At 46.7% G+C, this 19,008-nt stretch overlaps 1 protein-coding gene across 34 annotated transcripts in view; it reads left to right on the top strand.

Moving 5' to 3' along the window:
* The window catches only part of SORBS1 (sorbin and SH3 domain containing 1), a 205,724-nt gene extending 190,119 nt beyond the window's left edge, over positions 1-15,605 (top strand). For 17 of the 34 annotated variants that reach the window (XM_012723549.1, XM_012723539.1, XM_012723538.1 and 14 more), the window contains 4 exons: positions 6,255-6,314; positions 6,904-7,094; positions 9,579-9,691; positions 12,394-15,605. In XM_012723549.1, coding sequence (XP_012579003.1) covers positions 6,255-6,314; positions 6,904-7,094; positions 9,579-9,691; positions 12,394-12,461 — 432 coding nt within the window. In that variant the 3' untranslated portion in view covers positions 12,462-15,605. The remainder of the gene's footprint in view (positions 1-6,254; positions 6,315-6,903; positions 7,095-9,578; positions 9,692-12,393) is intronic. The other 17 variants (XM_012723568.1, XM_004680595.2, XM_012723551.1 and 14 more) reach the window with 3 other exon arrangements.
* The last annotated feature ends 3,403 nt before the right edge of the window (positions 15,606-19,008 follow it).

Genomic DNA, 19,008 nt, shown 5'->3' on the forward strand with positions numbered 1-19,008 from the left:
CAAGAGGTTTTAAAACGATCGAATCGGGAAAGTACAGTGAAATTACCTTGGAAATCTCCATTGCTAGTGTCACCAAGTATTTTCCGGGCTTCCCCAAGACAGCAGCGCTGAGCGCTGGCTGGCTAACCCTCGTTTTTAAGAGTTCCAATAGCTGGTGAAAGAGCCTCGTACAATTTCTGAATGTAAAAGAATCTTTAAAGATCTACTCCAATGAATGGCAGGTTTTTTTCAGTCATGGAAGCTTTGGGAATATAAGGACTCTTGGCCAGTCGTTTGGCGAAGAGGATAGCACACACAAACTTCATAAAGTTTCAAGAGACTCACACTTGAATTCCCCCATCCACCCCCCAGACTCCCTCAGAGTTCATGGAGCCCCAGGTTAGCGCCTCAGTTTTTTCAACTTCTATGAAGAGAGAAGGAAATTGAGGCTGGGACGTGGGTTAGTGGCCCAAAGCAAATCGCTTTAACAGTAAAAGCTGAGGCCACACAGTTTGAGGTATGCAGGAACCTTCTAGGTCCGCGGCAAGTCTGTCTGAGAAACACAAGGACAAACTCCAGCCACAGAGGAAGAAGGGGGCGAGCTGGTGCCAGAATGCTGTGCGGTGGGAATGTCCCCTCACCGCAAGGAAACTTGAGTTCCCAGAAAGATAAGAACAAAAGTCTAGACCTGGGAATCAGAAATGGGAGGGAAAGCATGTGATGCAACTTGCAAGAACAAAAAGGAAATGTAAAATGTTAAGCTACTCAACTAAAAATGGGAAACATTTTCCTTTGACTCACTCAGAAGGGAAATGTCTAAATAAATTGACGCTGTTTGACACTCCTTGGGCGGTGGGGAAGAGACTTGGCTGCAATTCTTAAAATGAGTAACAGCAGGTATTCTCTCCACATTCAGGCAGGGAACTAAGACCCAGAGCCACAGTGTCCTCCCCTGGAAAGGTGCTGGGAGACTTGCAGCAGCGATGGTGCTGCCACAGGGAGCTGGGGAGTCAGGGAGCTCTTAGCCAGTGGGTCCCTCCAGACCTGTCCCTGGAACTGCAGGTGTGGTGAATGCACAGGCCTGGGAGCAGAGGCCGGTTCACATCCTGCCTTTCAAGTTCCCTACTCAGATGTTTGGGCTTTTTTGTAAGTGATCGCCTTACAGAGTCACGCTGCAGGTCACACGGTGACATCTTGTGGGGGGCTCCCCAGCACGGAGCACTTTTAGGACTTGGCAGGTTAACAGGGAAAGGAAGCAGAGTGGTTTATTTATCCTCCCTCCTTCACCCCACCTGACAGAGGGAGGTAGATGAAAGGAGATGGGAGAGTCTTTTCATTCTGGGTGGCCCAAATCCAGAAGGTAGAAAATTTGTAATGTACACTGTGTGAATGAATGCTTCTCCTGGTTCCTGCTCCCTCGAGGACAAAGGCTTCCTCTTGGAAAGCTTCAGGCTTGTGCGCCTTTGCCATGTCCCCTCGTGTGGTTTTAGAAAGAAAACAAGACCAAAGTACCTCTAAGGAGGAGCCTGGGCACTGAGGGCCCTGCTGTGATCAGACAGCCAGCACAGCGGGAGGCAGCACCTGCGAGGGCCAAGTCCCATGGAAGCCAGTTGAGCTGCTGTGCAGTCATTTGTTCATTTAAGCCAGCATCGTTTTCTCAAAAACTCGAGAACTCAGTGGCGTCAGAGACGGTTTTAAAGGTCCTGTGTGTTTCCAGAGTGAAAGGCAGGACCCGGATCACTGAGGTCACGGAGTTTCCCGCCATGGCCTGAGAGCTGCCAGACACCCACCTCAGCCGAGGCAAACGGTCACCTCCCACGTTGCTGAAAGCCAGATCTCCGCCCACTCTGGGACCAGGGTCAGCAGCCGGCCGCCTCTGGTGTCGGTGTCCAGTGGGCTGGGGTGGAGCGCGGCCTCCCTGCAGCCAGGCCGCCTGCTTCTGGCTCCCCGGGGGAGGACGTGGCACGCCAGCCAGGGAGCCGGGAAAGCACCCCCAGCCCTCTTATGTCACGAAGGCCTTGAAGCCAGCCCAAAGGAGTTAAACGTTTTGCTCAGAAGACAAATAGTTCTGGCCTGCAACATGGATGTTCTTCTACCCACACCCAAGTTCTGGGTCCCCGGGAAGGTAAACTGGGGTCTGAGAACACAGGGTGTGACGTGACAGGGGGTCAGGGGACAGACTTCATGTTTGTGCAAGGGTCCAAGGTGCCCAGGTTGAGGTTGTGCTCTGCATCCTGTTCACATCATCAGGCCTTCCTGCTGCTTTTTAGCCTGGGGACAACTTATTTTGGGTTTCAAGGCTCTGGCTCAAGCTCAAAATGGCAAGAGGAGGCTTAGTAGCCCAGCAGCAGCACCAGGTGTTTTGTGGAGCCAGAGAGATTAGCAGCCCCAGGGAAGAGAGGATCAGATTTCTGAGGGACTTCTGTGAACTGAAGATGGAAGGGCAGCGGAGCCAGAGCAAGGACACGCGTTGCTCACTGCAGACAGCAGGCCAAGGGCTGCAGGCCAGGAGGGGCAGCTGATGTGCGTTGTCTGCATATGTGGCAGAAAGGGGCTCTGGGTCAGGGACTGTCACCTGCTTACTAATACCAGGGGTGGCGGGGTTGTGAGTCTGTGCGTGTGTGGGTGTGTGTAGGGTTGATTTGTGTTTATCTAAACATGTGAAAAACTGGAATGTACCTTCAGGAGTCTGAAGTGTACGCGGCATGAGATAATACTCCATTTATTCCCAATCCTGGATGAGATCCTAGTTAAAACTTAGGTCTATTTTTAGGTTTAAATAAAGACAGACACTCAAGATCTGGAGAAGATTCAGGGGTGTACGCCTCACAGAAATGTAGTGAGAGCCACATATGTCATGTAAAATGTTCTATAGGGAAATGAACAAATAAAATTAATGATAATATAGCTAATCCAGTAAATCTAAAACAGTACATTTAAATATATAATCAATGTAAAAGTGATAAAGTGATTCATGAGGCCTTATATACTCTGTATTTCATACTGAGGATTTGGGGTCTTTGGGTTTTGTTTTTTACATTTAAAAGGACAGGTTTATTAGGAAAAGGAAAAAGAAAAAGAGAAGCACCTGTATTGTCACAGGCAGGAGGAGAGCTGCACACTAAGGATTTGAGATCAGATGTGTTACATTTCCAGCACATTCCATTTGCTTTATCCATGTTCAGTACGTTCAGTGGCTACTGGAGCCCATGCTGGAAAGCATCTGCTCGGAGGAAAAGAGAGAAGGATGTGTGCCTGGTTAGAAAATGAGGCCAGGGAAAGAAAAACATGCCTGAAGGGGGAAAATCTAAGCATTAAGAACCCACAATATGAGGGGCAGATCCCCATAACAGATGCTAATAGTTTCCACCTCCACTTGAGGGTTCACCCTATTCCACCCACCCTATGCCCCAAGTTTACATTTTAGCTACATTGAGACGTTTGACTTCAATCTAAGGAATGCATTTCAAATGGGGAGAAATTGGATCTTTGCTAATAGGATAAATGTTTATCTTGCCTTCTTCCTTTATTTATTCCACAAACATTAAGAAACCAAAACATTCCTACCTCTCAGGGATGAGTTGAGTTTGTCCAGATGTGAAGGCTGTGAGGATGGTTATCCTCCCATTTGACCCAAGACCAAGGAAGGTATCGGCTGCTCTTAGGGTCCCTTCCAGGACTGGGAATCCCAGAGTTAATGAATGGAAGGTATCCATTACTGCACACCGCTACCTCTTGCATAAAGAAAGAGTATTGAGGAAGAGACGGTCCAGTGCCTGTTTCCAGAAGCGTGGAAGCTGGTGCCGGCTGTCATGGTCAAGCCGCTCTCTGGTCACGACTCAGGAGCCAGGTGAAACGTTACGCCCAGACCTGAGCAGCTCAGTGCTCAGAGGCTTTGCTGCCTTCAGACTTCCCCGAATCTTAATATTCCCTTATCTGCCCTCCCCAAATCAAAGGATTATTGCAACACTTAGATGACATCTTAGCACCTACGTATGCTTTGAAACCTGCTTTTAAAAAACCTTACCCAAAGAAATAGTAAAAGGTCAGGTCCTCCTTACTATGTTGATTCTCTAAGCCTCATTACGGCGCTTAGTGTTTGCTAAGTACTTGGTGCCAGTGCACTGGGGAGGCTGACTGTAGACACGTAGAGCCTTCGTGAGCCCTGGGGCCCGTGTCAGGGGATTGTCACATCATCTTTCTGCTGCATGACCTGAGGTCATGAGACCACCAGCCAGAGTCTGGAAATTCTTTGTTTTTTTATGAGAACTTTTATATTCATGAGGTGTGACTGACATCAGTCATGGTACGCTGTAGCCCAAGAATCTGTGTTGCACAACTAAGGTCTTCTGTAGAAGACTCCAGCTCTCCCCAGAGTTGATCTGTGGGCCAGCAGCTTGTACTTCACCAGTAGAAATGCAGCCCAAGGTTGTAGCTCAGACATGTCAAGCTGAGTCTGCATTTTCAGTTTCCTAGGTGACCTACAGACAGTAACTTTGGGAAACTGCTCTCCAACATCCTCCCTAGAAAGTCAACTCAGCCTCAGCTTGACAGGCAAGCATTTCCTATCCAGACACCCTGGTATGGTTGGACACTTGTCACTTTTACAGAACTTTCCCTTTTATCAAATCAGAGCCTCTTGTGTCACCTGCTGAGGATGCCCAGAATGAGTTTCATTCTGCATCTACATGAAAGCCCTCAAAGCAGCGCTGGGAAATAGCATTGCTTCTCGGTGTTAGGCAGAATCCTTGCCCCCTGAAGGGATGGCCTGTCAGCAGGCCACAGGAGGTCAGGCTTGCAGGTCCTTGGAAGGAGCAAGCAGTGGCCTCTTCTTCACCCCTGCCAGGCCCCCAGGGCACTGCTTTAAGTGATTGCAACTTAGAAGAGACAAGAAAACTTGAAATTTCCCCAAAGAATAAAAGTGTAGAGGTGATATAAATAAACAAGGAACGAAGGAACAAATGAATGAATGAACAAACAAATGAGTGGACGCACGGAAGCAGAGTTTAGTCTGGGGTGGCCGTGGGTCCGGCAGCGCACGTGGAAGCATGAGCACATGGACGGAGGAGATGGACAGAGAAGGAGTGGTGTGCAGAGCAGCCGAGCTGGGGAGCACACTAAACACCCCACCCCCAAACAGTCACCCTGGATTTGGAAAGGAACTAGAATGCAGAGCCTTGTCCTGCCTGTCTCCAGGGTTTCTGTGGGACTGAGGATTGTGTCAGCAGGTACACTGACGGTGGGTTCAGGGGTGAAGAGAAGGGCCACTAGGACCGTAGAGGACTCCAGGGACTCCTGTGTGACTGCAGGAGCGGCCCCGCCCCGGCCTCTGTGAAACAGAGGGGTCACACACACACGCTCCCAGAGCCCTGTTAGCAAGCGCCAGGGTTGTGGCTCCTCCCTACTGTCGCATGTCACCCGGAGCGTTTCTCCAAGGTTGATTCTTCGAGTACTTATTTAGGGGGCTCGGGAGAGCTTGGAATTAGAGGAGTGCGCTCTGGGAACTGATTAGCAGCGCTCTCCCAAGGGAGCCCCACATGAAGCTGCTGTGGGAGCCCCAGGTGAAGTGCAGGTCTGCTGGGCCCCGGGTCAGCTGCACTTCCCGAGCTGGTGAACCAGGTCGCGTTCCTGTGCCCGTGTCAGGACGCGGTCTGCTCTGCCGTAAGCTCTGCCCTGCTACATACCTGAACTCCTCCCTGCCGGAGTGTATCATGGCCAGATCACTCCAGGGAATAGTCTTGTTTGATACTTCAAGGACCACCAGAGCGCTTTCCCAAAGCATTATTCTTTCTGTTTTCGTAAGTACCAAGACGTGGCCTCGTGAATAGATTGTTGTGCCTGCTTTGCCGAGAGGAGGCTCCCAGCCAACAAAATAACAAACTGGCTTTTGGTCCAGCAGCCTCCACAGCTGCTTGCTGACTGAGAGCGACAGGACCAACACGTGTGGTTAGAGGACGTGACTGCCCCTTCAGGCAGCCCCTCCGCCTACCCGGCCATGCAGGGACCCCACCCCGTGTATTCGTTCTCCACTCACTGCAGCCATGTTCCCAACGTCTCATTTCATTGCCTGGATGCTTGCTTCTAACTCTGTACATTGCATTTTCTCCTGTGCACCCACCGTGTTGTCATGGAAACTCGGTGGCCCCAGGCCATGAGTATCCGGTGTCATCGAGTATGATGGTGTGGTACGTGTATTTGCTCACGCTTTTATTTTGAATCCTTCCAATGTGACATCTGCTAAAATGTCTCCCTTATAATTTGCTTGGTGATCACAGCCTTCTCATCATTCATTGAGAGCAGGACCTGATCTCACAGAATCTGAAAAGAGCTATGTGGTAAGATATCTGTTGAATATGAGTGCAGCTTTCTAAAGAGAATCCTTACTGACTGACAGAGTCTAGAAGGGAGAAATGCCTGGTTTCTTCACAGAGCCATTATTGGCAGCCATCATATGGCTGTGGTAGTAGAGAGATGTCAGGCCATCCCTTCCCTCTCAAAAAAAAGCAGAGGAATTTAGAGAGAATATTTCTACTCTGCCTATGGGTGGGATTAAATTGATGTGTAGTGCATGCTTGGGGGTACATACTTGCATTTTTATCCTGAAGTTATTCCATTTGTAACAGTTACTCACTAATTACAGGCTTTTATGCTGCTGCCTTTCTTTTTTTTAATATTCATACTAAATCCCAAATTCTTCTGTATCTCACCTGTTTTTCCATGCTTACGCCTGGATCCCTCCTGCACTCCACTACTGGAATATCTATTTTTTTAACCTGGACCTTCAACTCTCTTGTTTTCTTGGACTTTTGTGCTTCGTCTGGAATGTTACATCTCTTCCTCTCTTTTCTTTTTCTTTTTTTTATTTTTTGTCCCCATGTTGACTGTTTTATGGGGGTTTCTGGATATCTTGGGGCCACCTCACAGGAAGCAGTTTGCAATGAAATCATAAACATTGCCGAAAAATCTGTTCATTACTGCAGCACTGTTTCTCATCCCCTTGACTTTCATCACAAAGTATCCCCTTCTGACAATAAATCATCTTTAATCATTTCTCAGCAACCTCAAGCCCAGCAGCGAAGAGTCATCCCAGACAGAAGTCAAACCTCACAAGATCTGTAAGTACTACATTCTCCTTAGTAGACTGCCGGCCACTGGGTCACTGACTGACTGGGGGCAGGGATGGTGGGCAATGCACGCATCTCTCCTGGCTTCTCTGAGGGCTCCTAGCCATGGCCAGCGTCCCATCAGCTAATGTGAATGTGGGCGCGGGGTAAACAAGCAGGCCACAGGCTACTGGGAGGGACAGGGAAAGAGTTAACTCATCCAGGGGTGAAGGAGAGCTGTGCTGATTTGTCTCAGGCCAAGTGTTGTGGGAATACAGAGGAATTCTGACTGGAGAGGAACGAACAGGGTTGATCCATCTATTAAAAGAAAATTGTTGGATTTCTCCCATGTTTAAAGCACATAGGCGTAAACTTCATTTACAGAGGGATATTTAGAATCAGCACTGAAAATCATTGAATTTGATAGCTAAAACAGGGACGTCACAGGTCTTTCTAGTTGAGAATACCATGTGTACAGAGATGTGGTATAAGAGGGTGTTTGGGGAACTTGAGAAGCCCATGTGGCTGCAGCACACAGTTCCTGGGGCAACAGAGACAGAATGCAACAAGTGGGTTGGGACCAGATTGTAGAATCTGGAATGCAATTGAAATCAAGTTTGGGTTTTGTTGTTTTGTTTTGTTTTGTTTTTTTTCTCTCTTGATAGTAGGGAGCCGCTGGAGGTTTATAAAATGAGGAATATAATGATAACTCTGGCAGTGGAGTAGAGGGTGAATTTAGAGATTCGGACAAGGCTATTAGGAGATACTAACCCAGCAAAGAAGTGATGAGACCCTGAGCTAGAGCAGAATGGGCGCCTTGAGACCATGGACACGTAGCAGTAGTTGGGGGTGAACAGCCCAGGGAAGGGAATTCAACAAGGCCAGGAGAAGGGGTCCCTTCCTCACATGTTGGGAGGGGGCTTGGGGGGGTGGACCTTTAAACTAGGAGGGGAAGAAAACTAAGGTGCTGCCCACAGGAGTTTCAGCTCAGGAGGTGGGGTGGAGCCCAGGGTCCTCCTGGGAGTTAGACACCGGAGCTGGCAGAGGAGGTGGAGGAAGGCCTCATGGAACAGTGTCCCGAGCACCCCAGATTAGAGCCAATCAGAGCACTCAAGCAGCAAGGTTCAGTGCCCTCGGGCCAGTCTCCACTCGCTATGTGAGAACGGGGAGGCACAGGTCAGGAGTTACTTCCCAGAGCTGAGGTTCTGTGGAAGTTAAGGGCTTCCGAGGCATCCAGGCTGGGGAGGAGACCGTGGGGGGCCCCATGAAAGCACCAAAAATACTTTCTCTGCCAACTAGCAGTCTGTCTGCATCCCTGAACTTCTCATCTGAGACTGTTTCTAGCAGACAGAGCCAGCTATCAAAGGGCAGTACGTTGGAATAAATATGTAAACGTCACTGTCCCTTTGGTTTTAGCAGAGGAAAGTGACCCTCTTTATTTCTGGGAACTGACTCCACTTGCCTCAAGTCTCTTGCCCACACATTGGAATTCACTGACATGAACTGGAAATGGCAGAAGGCTGACTCATTTGCAGAGTTTTGCCTACGACTGTTGTGCTTTACAATAGTGAGGAAACAGAATTGATAACTCTCTGCGTAGTGGGTGCTTCTTCAGTAGTTACCACAGGGGTAAATGAAAGCAAAGCTTTTCCTTGTTGCCAAAGCAAATACTGGAATTCGCCATAAAGTTGCCCCGCTTTCTCGACCCACAGCTTTTGTTACAACAGACAGAACAACAAAGCTCAAATTTGCCTTTCTCGACCCGCTTTCTCGACCCACAGCTTTTGTTACAACAGACAGAACAACAAAGCTCAAAGCCATCAGATCAATAAAATCTTCATCCCAGACATCCTGGGATAGAAAAAAAATCAGAGTGCTTTCAGGAATTTTAGAAAAAATTACACCCACATTAAAAGCAACGAATGAAATATATTTGGGCAGGTAAAGAACCTAAGGATGCTTTGCTAAACAGGGAGGCAATTGGAATGTACTTTTCATAGATCTTGTACATGCAATATACATATATATTATTTAGGTAAAGACAGTTGCATTTTGCTATCCAGTATACATCACAGAATAAAAATTTCCCTTTCTGAATCCAAGTAACTTCTGATTATCTTTGATTACCTATCTATATTATGCTATGTTAAGATAAGTCTTGATTAACTTTAAGGTGGGGGAGAGAAGTGATAGCTAGATTTTAAAGCTTAGCTGTGGTAAACAAATAAAACCAAATAAAAGGACTAGTCATAACTTTCTTTTCAGATATTCCCCATCTCTGTCAATCATAGTGCACGTATCATACACCATTGAATGGATCTCATCAAATGCTAAATTAGAGAAATCCTCAATAAAATAAGTATTCCTGTTGAATAGAAAACATTGTCTAAGTGTAGATTTAACTGAAATGGGTTTTAAACACACTTCCCCCCACCCCCAAGTTATTAAATCCTATCAGTGTTTGAAGCATTTAATATTCACTTTTCTCATTCATAGATTTAGCTACCAAGCTTTATATAGCTATATACCACAGAATGATGATGAATTGGAACTCCGAGATGGAGATATTGTTGATGTCATGGAAAAATGTGATGATGGATGGTTTGTTGGTATGTAACTTACTTCTTACTTCTCATGCTTTTTTTTTTTTTAAGATTTATTTTCATTTATGTATGCATACAAGAGCTGGGGTGTAGGCCAAAGATGCAGGGGGGTGAGAGGATCCACCAGAGACAGAGTGGGGAGCAGAACAGGCAGGTTGGCTGAAATCACTGCTGAGGGGAGCAGTGAGTGGGTCAGGAGAGGTCTGCTGTGCCATGTGGGTGAGCTTCCTGGGTGGGGATTGAACTCATGCAAGCCAGTGATAGCTTCACAGTGCTGAGACTTAGCCCTTTGTACCACTGGGGAGGCCCTTTTCATGCTTTTCTTACAAGTCATGTCCTGAAGGCTTATTAGCTAGGAGATATGGGCTATGCCAAGCGCAATATTCTCTGCACAGAAAGGAGAGTCTCTCAGTCCCTCTGTAACCCTTCAGACTGTTGAGACACCCACTTTATGTTTGCGCATGAGTGACACTGGTGTTGGACCCTAAAAACCAAATTATGTCAGCTCTACTCATAGAAGAGAAGTCATCAAGTTCAATGAGTTGTTGATATTCTATTCTACATATATCATTCTGCATTTAGATATTCTGATGTTCTATTGACATATTGCTTCCACATTACTTTTAAATGTTTTAAATAAAAATAATTTTAAAATTAAAAATTTCTTATGAAAAAACACAAGAAAACTTGAGCCTAGGTGTCTGTCATAAAACTTAACCATTTATATAGACATTCCAAAGGTAATAGTTATTCCCTCCAGGCTTCTAATAATTTTAATCAAAACAATATACTCAATTAAAGCAAAAGATTTGCCTTTATAGGAAGGGGAAGATAAAGACCACCACTTATTGAGGTTCTGTCATAAAGCGAACACTTGATACACTTTCTTGTTGAAGGTCTCTCAGTAAGACAAGAATTATCCTCCTGTGACAGATTCAAAAACAGGCCCAAAGAGATTACGGAACCAGCCCACGGTCACCTCAATGGGGGCTGGTGCTTGAATTCAGGCCCATCTCTCCTCTAGCCTGTGTTCTTCCTGCTCAGGTATCAGAGCTATGGCGCCACTGAGCCTTTGCCTCAGTTTCCCCTGCATGAAGGCTGTTCCTTTATCTTCTTTCCAAAGACAACCTCTTTCCTGATCCCTCTAAAAAGCTTTGCTGAAGCACAGTAATGTCAGGGCTAGAGAAGTGGGAACAGCAAGACCTCAGGGTAAATAGAAGCCAGAAAGATTTGCCATGCCTCCTTGGCCTCTTAGAAAGCTACCCGCCCCTCCAAGTGTGCCAGACGCCTGCCGCCTCTAGTTCCGTTCAGAAAGAAACCAGATCTGAGAGGCAGCAGTGCTCGCTCGAGAGAGAGGGACAGTCCAATAGAAACTACAGAAACCACGTAAGTCATGTTGAAATAAGCGAAACCAAACCAGTGAGATTAATTTTAATAATGTTATTTCATTAAACCCAAGGCATCTAAAATAATATCATGGGGACATATAATCAGCATAGACATTTTCCATTGATTTCACACTGAGTTTTTGAAACCCCCCTGTGCTTTGTGGGTTCAGCAGAGCTGGGATGTGGCCACGGTGGAGCACCGTGACACTGAGTGCAGGCACACACACTCTTCAGGGCCAGGCTGCAGGGGACTGATTATGGAATGGAGGAATCCTTGGCAGCAGGTAATCTTTTGGATTCCTGCTCTTCCCCCAAACACTCCGGAAAGCCACCTAGTGTGAGACTGAATAAAGAAACCTAGCAGAACTCAGGTTTCTCAGGCTCCTGCAGCCTCCCTGACCATACCGGCCCGGAGGTCAGCTACTCAGTAGATACCTGCAGCTTTACTGTCCTGTAGTTTAGAAGTTTCCCTTCAGGCCACAACTCCAAGCCCTGGCAGACAACCTGAAATGTGGTGGTCACAGGTTTCTGAAGTCATATCCGAGGGGAAAGGATGAAATGATGGGATGAAATGTAATGCAATGCACCTTCCCCAGTATCCTCTGAAATGTAATGTAAAGCACCTTCCCCAGTAGGAAGTAGGTGGTCTTTATCTTCCCCTTCCTATGAAATCCTGTAATGAAAGGATAAGGAAGGCACAATAGGTCCCCTCCCACCCTAGAGAGAGAATCCCAGGGAAGGAAGAATGAGGGGCCCAGCAGAGCTGGGGATGGAGCAGCGGGGAGGGCTTTCTTCCCAGAGGTGCTCCTGGCTAACCGGACCCCAGCAAGGTTGAACTAGAAGACAGGGAGTGGATCTGGGGCTTAGGAACGGACTTATAAGGCAGATTTCCTTTTGATGTGTAGTCATTTCCAGTGAGCTCTTAGAAATCCTATAGTTTAGAAATAGAAATTCTGTATCCCCGGTATCTCATTGGGCTTGCATTGAGTGTGTTAACTCCTCCAGAAAGAACAACTGGAAGGAGCCACAGGTTGGGAGCCCAAAGACTTGGTGCAAAGCCTGCATCTGAGGTTTATGAAGCTGCAGGACCTCACAGAGGTCATGGAAAGCTCTTTGAGCCTAGGCTTCCTCGTTTGAAAAGCAGAACTATTGGGAATGCCCACTTTGCTCACCACCCAGCCTTAGGTTGCATCTGTGAGAGAAGGCTACTGGGGAAGGTGCTTTGGCAGCCAGCCAGCGCCCTGGGACGGTTATGGCGGGGGGGCGGCTCTCAGGCTCCCCACAGGTGAATCTTCTCATCTGCGTTTTTTTTTTTTATAGGTACTTCAAGAAGAACAAGACAGTTTGGTACTTTTCCAGGCAACTATGTAAAGCCTTTGTATCTATAAGAAGACTGAAAACCACAGAGATTATTTTTATTGGAGGATGAAACATAATTCATGTACCCATCTCTATTTAAATGTTGAGTCAGTAGGAAAACAAAAGCAATGGAGAAAGTAAAAAACAAAAGAAAGGGACAGAGAAGTGTGTTTAAAATCGGAGCCTGCCTGAGAGTACTGTGATCAGACAGGGTTGAGCCGTGCACAGAACGAAGAGGAATGAGGCAAATCTGAATTCACTTAGCTGCTCCTGGGAGCCACCCGGCCTTCCCTTCTCTCCTGCCCTGGGTACTGTGACCTGCAGCCCAGCACAGGAGCAGGTAGGCTGAATGCCTCTCACCATCCCAGCCTTGACACAGCTCCCGCTCAAAGGGGCCCCTCAGCATGAAGCAGCCCATGCGGTGCCAGGCAGACCCCCACCATTCTCCAGAGACCCCATCCAAGGCTTCCCACCCTCACCCCCAGCTGCCCAAGAGCCCAGTGGTGGTCGGCCTGAGCTGCCGAGGCTGTCCCGTTCCCCTAAACGCCCCAAGACCCAGTCCCTCGCTGCCTGCTGAGGAATACAGGCAAACAGCTGCCTGTAAATGTCCTGTGTGCTCAGCCTGCGCATGGCGTTGCCATCAACAGCCCTGGGATTCACACAGAAATGCACACAGGTTTGCCATGGTAGCAAGGCAGCCACGCACACAGGGTACATTTGTATTTGCAAGTGATCAAGTCAAGAAGCCTGAGCTCTTGACATCCTTTTCAGTGTGCTGTTCTACCCTATCACTGGCTTCCCTAAGTGATCACCCTCAGGGCAGCAAGTTTCATTTATCAGGACATTGTGGTCAACTTTTTGTGCCACGTTCTTGACTGGATCCATCTGGGATTGATAAGCCGTTCTCACAGAGAACTACAGAAAGTGATAGGTGATGGATTTCCACGCACCGAGGCAGCCTGGCCGTTGGGGACACCGATGAGCAAGCACGCGCCAAGCCTGGAAACAGGCTCACCGTGTCTCCAGCTCCACGCCCCCTGCACGTTCAAGCAGCACACACAAACGCCAGAGCCCAGGGGAGGCTTCTCCCCATGGCAGAAGGTGCAGCTGCTGTGGTCGCCAAGTGTGAGGAGGCCCATCCCTGCCCCACCCAGAAGGCTGTGCTTTGTGGGGGCCAGCCCTGAACAGGGAGGCCACCGGGGTGCTGGGGCGGTCACAGCTCTACCAGTTCAAGGATGTTTCAACCTCTCTGTCCTAACAGACAGGGGAAGGTAGAAATGATCCATCCCCCTGCCTGTTGGGAACTCAGAGGTGACTGGGGAGAGAGAGACACAAAAATAGCTGAATCAAGAGAGACTGTGATATGTGCAAAGAAGATGTAAGAGAGGGAGAGAATTTTTCCTGGAGGGGTCTTAGAAAGTATTGTCGTATTTCTGTCTCCATTAGCTTACTTTCAGCTCCCAGGGTCCTGGAAGAAACCTTGGCGGAGGAAGTGTACGGCTAGAAACACTTGGACCTCTTTCTAGTCTTTAAAATCTCATCCTCCCCATGAGAGGCATAGCAGTTCTCCGTGATAGGATGTGGACAGCAACCCTCACTCTGCAAGCTGCTCAGAACTGCCGCAGGATGGGGGTTCCAAAGTCTGGAGTCTTTACGAGTAGGCAAAGTTTCCCTTTTGTGCCTGCGCCTCAGAGTCTGTCTCTGCTACCCATGTTAGGGTCCCACCTGCCCATCAGACAGCACAGAACCGTTGCTCTCTCCCTGTCTTTCAAAGCTCTCAGGAAAGAAACTGGCTCCTTCCTACTAAAGTGTAAATGACTGATCAGAGGAATGTTTTACCTCTTCTGGTACAGAGCAGAGCCTTAATTCCAAGGGGAAAGATTATGGAACTAAGGTGGGGGCAGGAGTGGAGGATAGAAAAGGCCTTGATATTCCTTAAACAAGACTCATTGCTTTGGAAAAACCACTGCACCAACCAGGGACACTGGTTTTTGTTTTTTTTGGTGGGGGGAGGGGCTTGGAGCTCAGTCTCTGGAGGACTGTAGTGCAAGTGCACATGCATTTTGCAGCATTTCACCCATTTGGAATGTGATTCTTGTATTGGCTAATGTGATTTCTGGTATTTCTTAAATGCAAACCATTAAATCACATGATCTTACTAATAGGTTTTTTTTGGGGGGTGCTTCTTGATTAGGTCATTTGGAACACCTCTTTAAATACAGCTAGAAAAGAAAACCAATTTGTAAAGCTACATTTGCATCTGATACCGGCCTCACACGTCTGTGTATCCAGAAACCTAGATAGGCCTCACCAATATGCCCGTCTTTAAGAGAATCATGTTAAAATTTACATCAAACTCCAGCTTCCTCTACATGACAAAACAATGAACAAAGGTTTCCAATTATTCTTTTGTCTTCAGACATTTAGTAATATAAAATACCTATTTTTATGCTGAAATGTTTATACAAGTTTATTAATAGCAAGTACAACTACTGGCGGCATGCCTTGCGACACATTTTGATATATTAGCCATGCTTCTGGGTAAAGGCAAGCCTGAAACTCCTACCTTTTGCAGTCTCTCTGGGATCAGTAAAAGAAAAAAAATGCTTCAGAAGTGGGACTGTAAATATGTATATTTTGTACAGCCCATGTACCTACTTTGTATAGAAAAGTAATTTTAAAAAAAATTGAACTGAAGGGGGTAAAATAAGGAGGTCATGAAGTTTTTTGCATTTTATTTAAGTGAAGGAATTCCAAATGACTCACCTGCAGAATTTTAGCACAAAAATAACCATTGTAAAGTGTTCCAGTTTGAAATAATCATTCTTTCTTGGAGAGGAGGTAAAGTCTATTTCAGTTACAAGGTTTTGGTTTTGGTTTTGTTTTATTTTTGCAGTCCTGTTTATCTGCAGTGATGTTAAAGACTATTGCTAGAACAGATTGCTACAAAAAAAAAAAAAGATTCTATTCTGGAAGAAAAATAACTGATATATTTAACCAATTAATTTAAAGTATTGCCATTTAAATGACACATCAAGGCATGTACTGTGCAGACAGATTTTTCAGTCATTTATTTTTCTTTATTGCAGTGGATTGATTTGATAAATAGATGTGTTAATTCAAGACATACATTTGCTGTACATATTATTTAATAAACTTTATTCAGAACTGCGTGGCATGTCTGTCTTTCTTGTTCTTTGGTTCTTCCTTTCTTTCCCAAGCTTCTCAGCTGAAGCTTTTATTCACTGTTTTGATTTCTCGTGCTCTCCCTTTTCCAATTGTGATCACTGACCATCTGACTTTTACTGTATTCCTGGAAGATGTCTCTTAAATTTCTCTTTTCTCAGTGCACTAGCTCCCATGGCCCTCTGTGAATTAGCTGATACATTTGGCCATTTCATCATTCTTTCTGAAATGTTTTTATTCTGATAAAAATAATGCATGTCTTCAAAAAAAAAAAAAACCTAGCTGAAATATTATGTACAGTGGGTCTTAATTCACTCCAGTAAACTTAGGAGCACTTAGTTTTTCTAAATAAAATCAAATCTGGCTGAGCCTTCTCTTTCGTGGTGGTAGAAAATGAAGTCTGTCCTTTTTCCTCCTCCCAGCCCAAGTGTGACAGGGCTGTGGTGCTGGGTCATCAGCGCCCATCTCCACCCCCATCTCAGGATAGGGTTGAACCAGCTGCCCACATTGCTGAGGGTGGTCCCAGAACAGGAAACCCCAGCTCCACCCTCCTGCCTAGATCTGTGCCCCACCTTCATATCATAGCACCATGTTCTGTGCAGCCACGTTGTCTTTGCTCCCACTGAGCAGACAGTGGAGCCTCCGACATGTGCCCAGAAAACACTTCCCGCAAGATCTGTGTGGCTTTCTGACTCCCTTTAAGGTCCTGATGGTGCCTTCTCCATGAGGCTTTCAGACCACCTTATACATAAAATATTTCCTCTCTGTCTGCCCCAGCTCTTCCCTGATGCTTCTCCATAAGACTTAATGACATTCCTGTATTTGTTTCCACAAATAATCATAAAATCCCATGAAAATGATGGCTATTTTATTACACACCCAGCTCCAAGAAAAGTGCTTAATTAGTTGAAAGTCACTCTCTTTTTGATCAAATAAATGAACATATTAAAGAATGTACCCCATCTAGGCCAGAGACCCCTGAACTCAGAATGCTAATGCTCACAATAGTGAAAGAAGGTTATTACCTTGCTATCTTTTTTTAAGATTTATTTATGCATACAGAACTGGGGTACAGGCCAAAGTTGCAGGGGCAGTGTGAGGATTCACCAGAGACAGAGTGGGGAGCAGAACAGGCAGATCGATGAAGTACACTGTTGAGGGGAGCAGCAGATGAGACAGAAGAGGTCTGCTGCGCCATGTGGGTCACCTCTGGGGCGGTGATCAAACTTGTACTGAAGCCGCTGCAACTGGCTTGCAGTTCTGCGCCCTAACCCTCTGTGCCACCAGGGAGGACCCTACCTTGCTATCTTTCAGCAGCAGCAATAGAAATTCAAGTTAGGGCCCTCCCTGATGGCGCAATGGGTTAAAGTGCAACACTGCAAAGCTGGCCATGGCTGCTTCCGTGCAAGTTCTCCCTGCCCTGGAGCTGACCCACATGGCGCAGCAGATCTCTCCTATCTCTCCTGTCTTGCCCACTGCTCCCCTCAGCGGTGTATTTCGTCAGTCTGCCTGTTCTGCTCCTCACTCTGTCTCTGGTGAAGCCTCTCACCGCCCCTGCACCTCTGGTCTTTACCCCAGTTCTGTATGCAATAAGTAAATCTTAAAAAAGAAAAGTATTCCAGGTTCATACAAATACAGAGGGTGAATGTTCTCCATAATTACCATCATCTCCCCAGGAAATCAGCCCTAACTAGCCCCATGTCTTTGCACACTGAATCCAAATCAGTAAACAAATGCTTTACATTGTCTCATACACATTTTCCCCATGTATTTGTAATTTATTCAACCAATCTCCTACTGATGATGCAAAATATGTTAGGTTATTGCCAACTTATTACCATAAGAAACAGAGCTACACTGAGTAGAATTACAGGCTCAAAGAGCAGAAGCATTCAGGCCTTAACGAGATACTGCCAAATTATCATACCCCCAAGTTACACCGATTTATACTTCTGCCAGTCCAGGAGAATGGTGATTCCCACCCTCCTGTTATTTTCTCTTAACACCTGCTCCTTCAGATAGTAGATCCTGTAGAAAATAATTTGACGCAAAACATCAACTATGAGGGCACTTTTCAATGATGAATTATAGAAACCTAACACTGAGTCCTGTCACTGGAAAGCATGGGGGATAGGAAATAGCCTGGGGCAGGAATGAACCAAGAGTCTCAAAGTTTGTATTCTTTCTCTCCTTCACTCTGTTGATCTTGTCTGACTACATTTTCACCTACTGAACTGCAGGCAGCTCTAACCTCATTCTTCCAGTACTGACTGTAGACCAGGTAAAGGGCCTCCCTGAAAGCAATTCCTGCCACAAGCAGCCTCCCCCACCCCACCCCCCACCCTGGTATATACCTTTTCTGGGACCAATTGCTTTGGCAGAGGTTGGGTGGAGTATGATTAGCACCCCCACAGCTGTATGGCATGGGGAGAGAAAGGCAGGGGTGTACTACGGAAGAAGGGAAGAGTCAGCCAGATAACTCAGGTCCACCGCGCAAACTGGGATTTGAGCGTGACTGACAAGCTGTGGAAGATGAAACGCTCTTGTCCCTGGACAAACGTCAGGGTGGCCGAGTGCAAGCTGTGTGCCAGAGGTCAGCTGGCCACTGCTTTGAGACGCAGCAGAGTAAGAGAGCCACTAGGCCAGGGGCAGGCGCGACTATCACAAGCTAAAAACATTAGGACTCCAGGACAAAGGAAAAGGATGAATGTCTCAAAAGTCATGGAATGTTTGCGCGAGTTGTACTTGAGTGCGTTTGCCAAGTCTCAGCACATGGGACTCGAGCTGGCTCTGGAGCCCTTGATGGCCTGAATGTGCTCTTTACTGCTGACCCACACAGCTCAAAGACCACGCAGGATCTTGCACTCCTCCAAGCTGTCTGTATCAGTTAAGAATGACTTCAACCGCGGGAGCAGATGGGCCAACAAATGGCAGTTTCTGTGACTCAGAGGTGTGCTCACCTCCCAGGAAAGGAGCCAGCATGCTGACCTCACACCTCTGTGTGTGCAGTCAGGAAGGCAGGAGCAACTCAGGACAGGGTTTCTCTGTCGTGCTTTCCCCTGAGCAAGAAACGCCTTAAGTAAGTTCCTAGATCAAAAGTTCCATATTCACGATCTTCAACACACAGATATTGTCACATCTGTCAGTTCTTCCTTTGAAATTCTCTTGGACATTTATCCCTTCCTGTCTGTCCCTAAGAAGTTACCATCTTATGCCTCTTCCCTCAGTTGATTCCACCTCCGGGGATCACTTCTATGATAAAAGGTTTCCTGTTCACAAAATGTGAATTTACAGGTACCTCATCACCTATAACTTGGAGGTCCAATAATCTTAAGGTTTTTTGTTTTGTTTTTGTGGAGGTTTTTTGTTTGTTTGTTACCAAAACAGGGT

This window comes from Condylura cristata, unplaced genomic scaffold (genome assembly GCF_000260355.1).
Source record: "Condylura cristata isolate star-nosed mole 26May11 unplaced genomic scaffold, ConCri1.0 scaffold00011, whole genome shotgun sequence".
Lineage (NCBI taxonomy): Eukaryota > Metazoa > Chordata > Mammalia > Eulipotyphla > Talpidae > Condylura > Condylura cristata.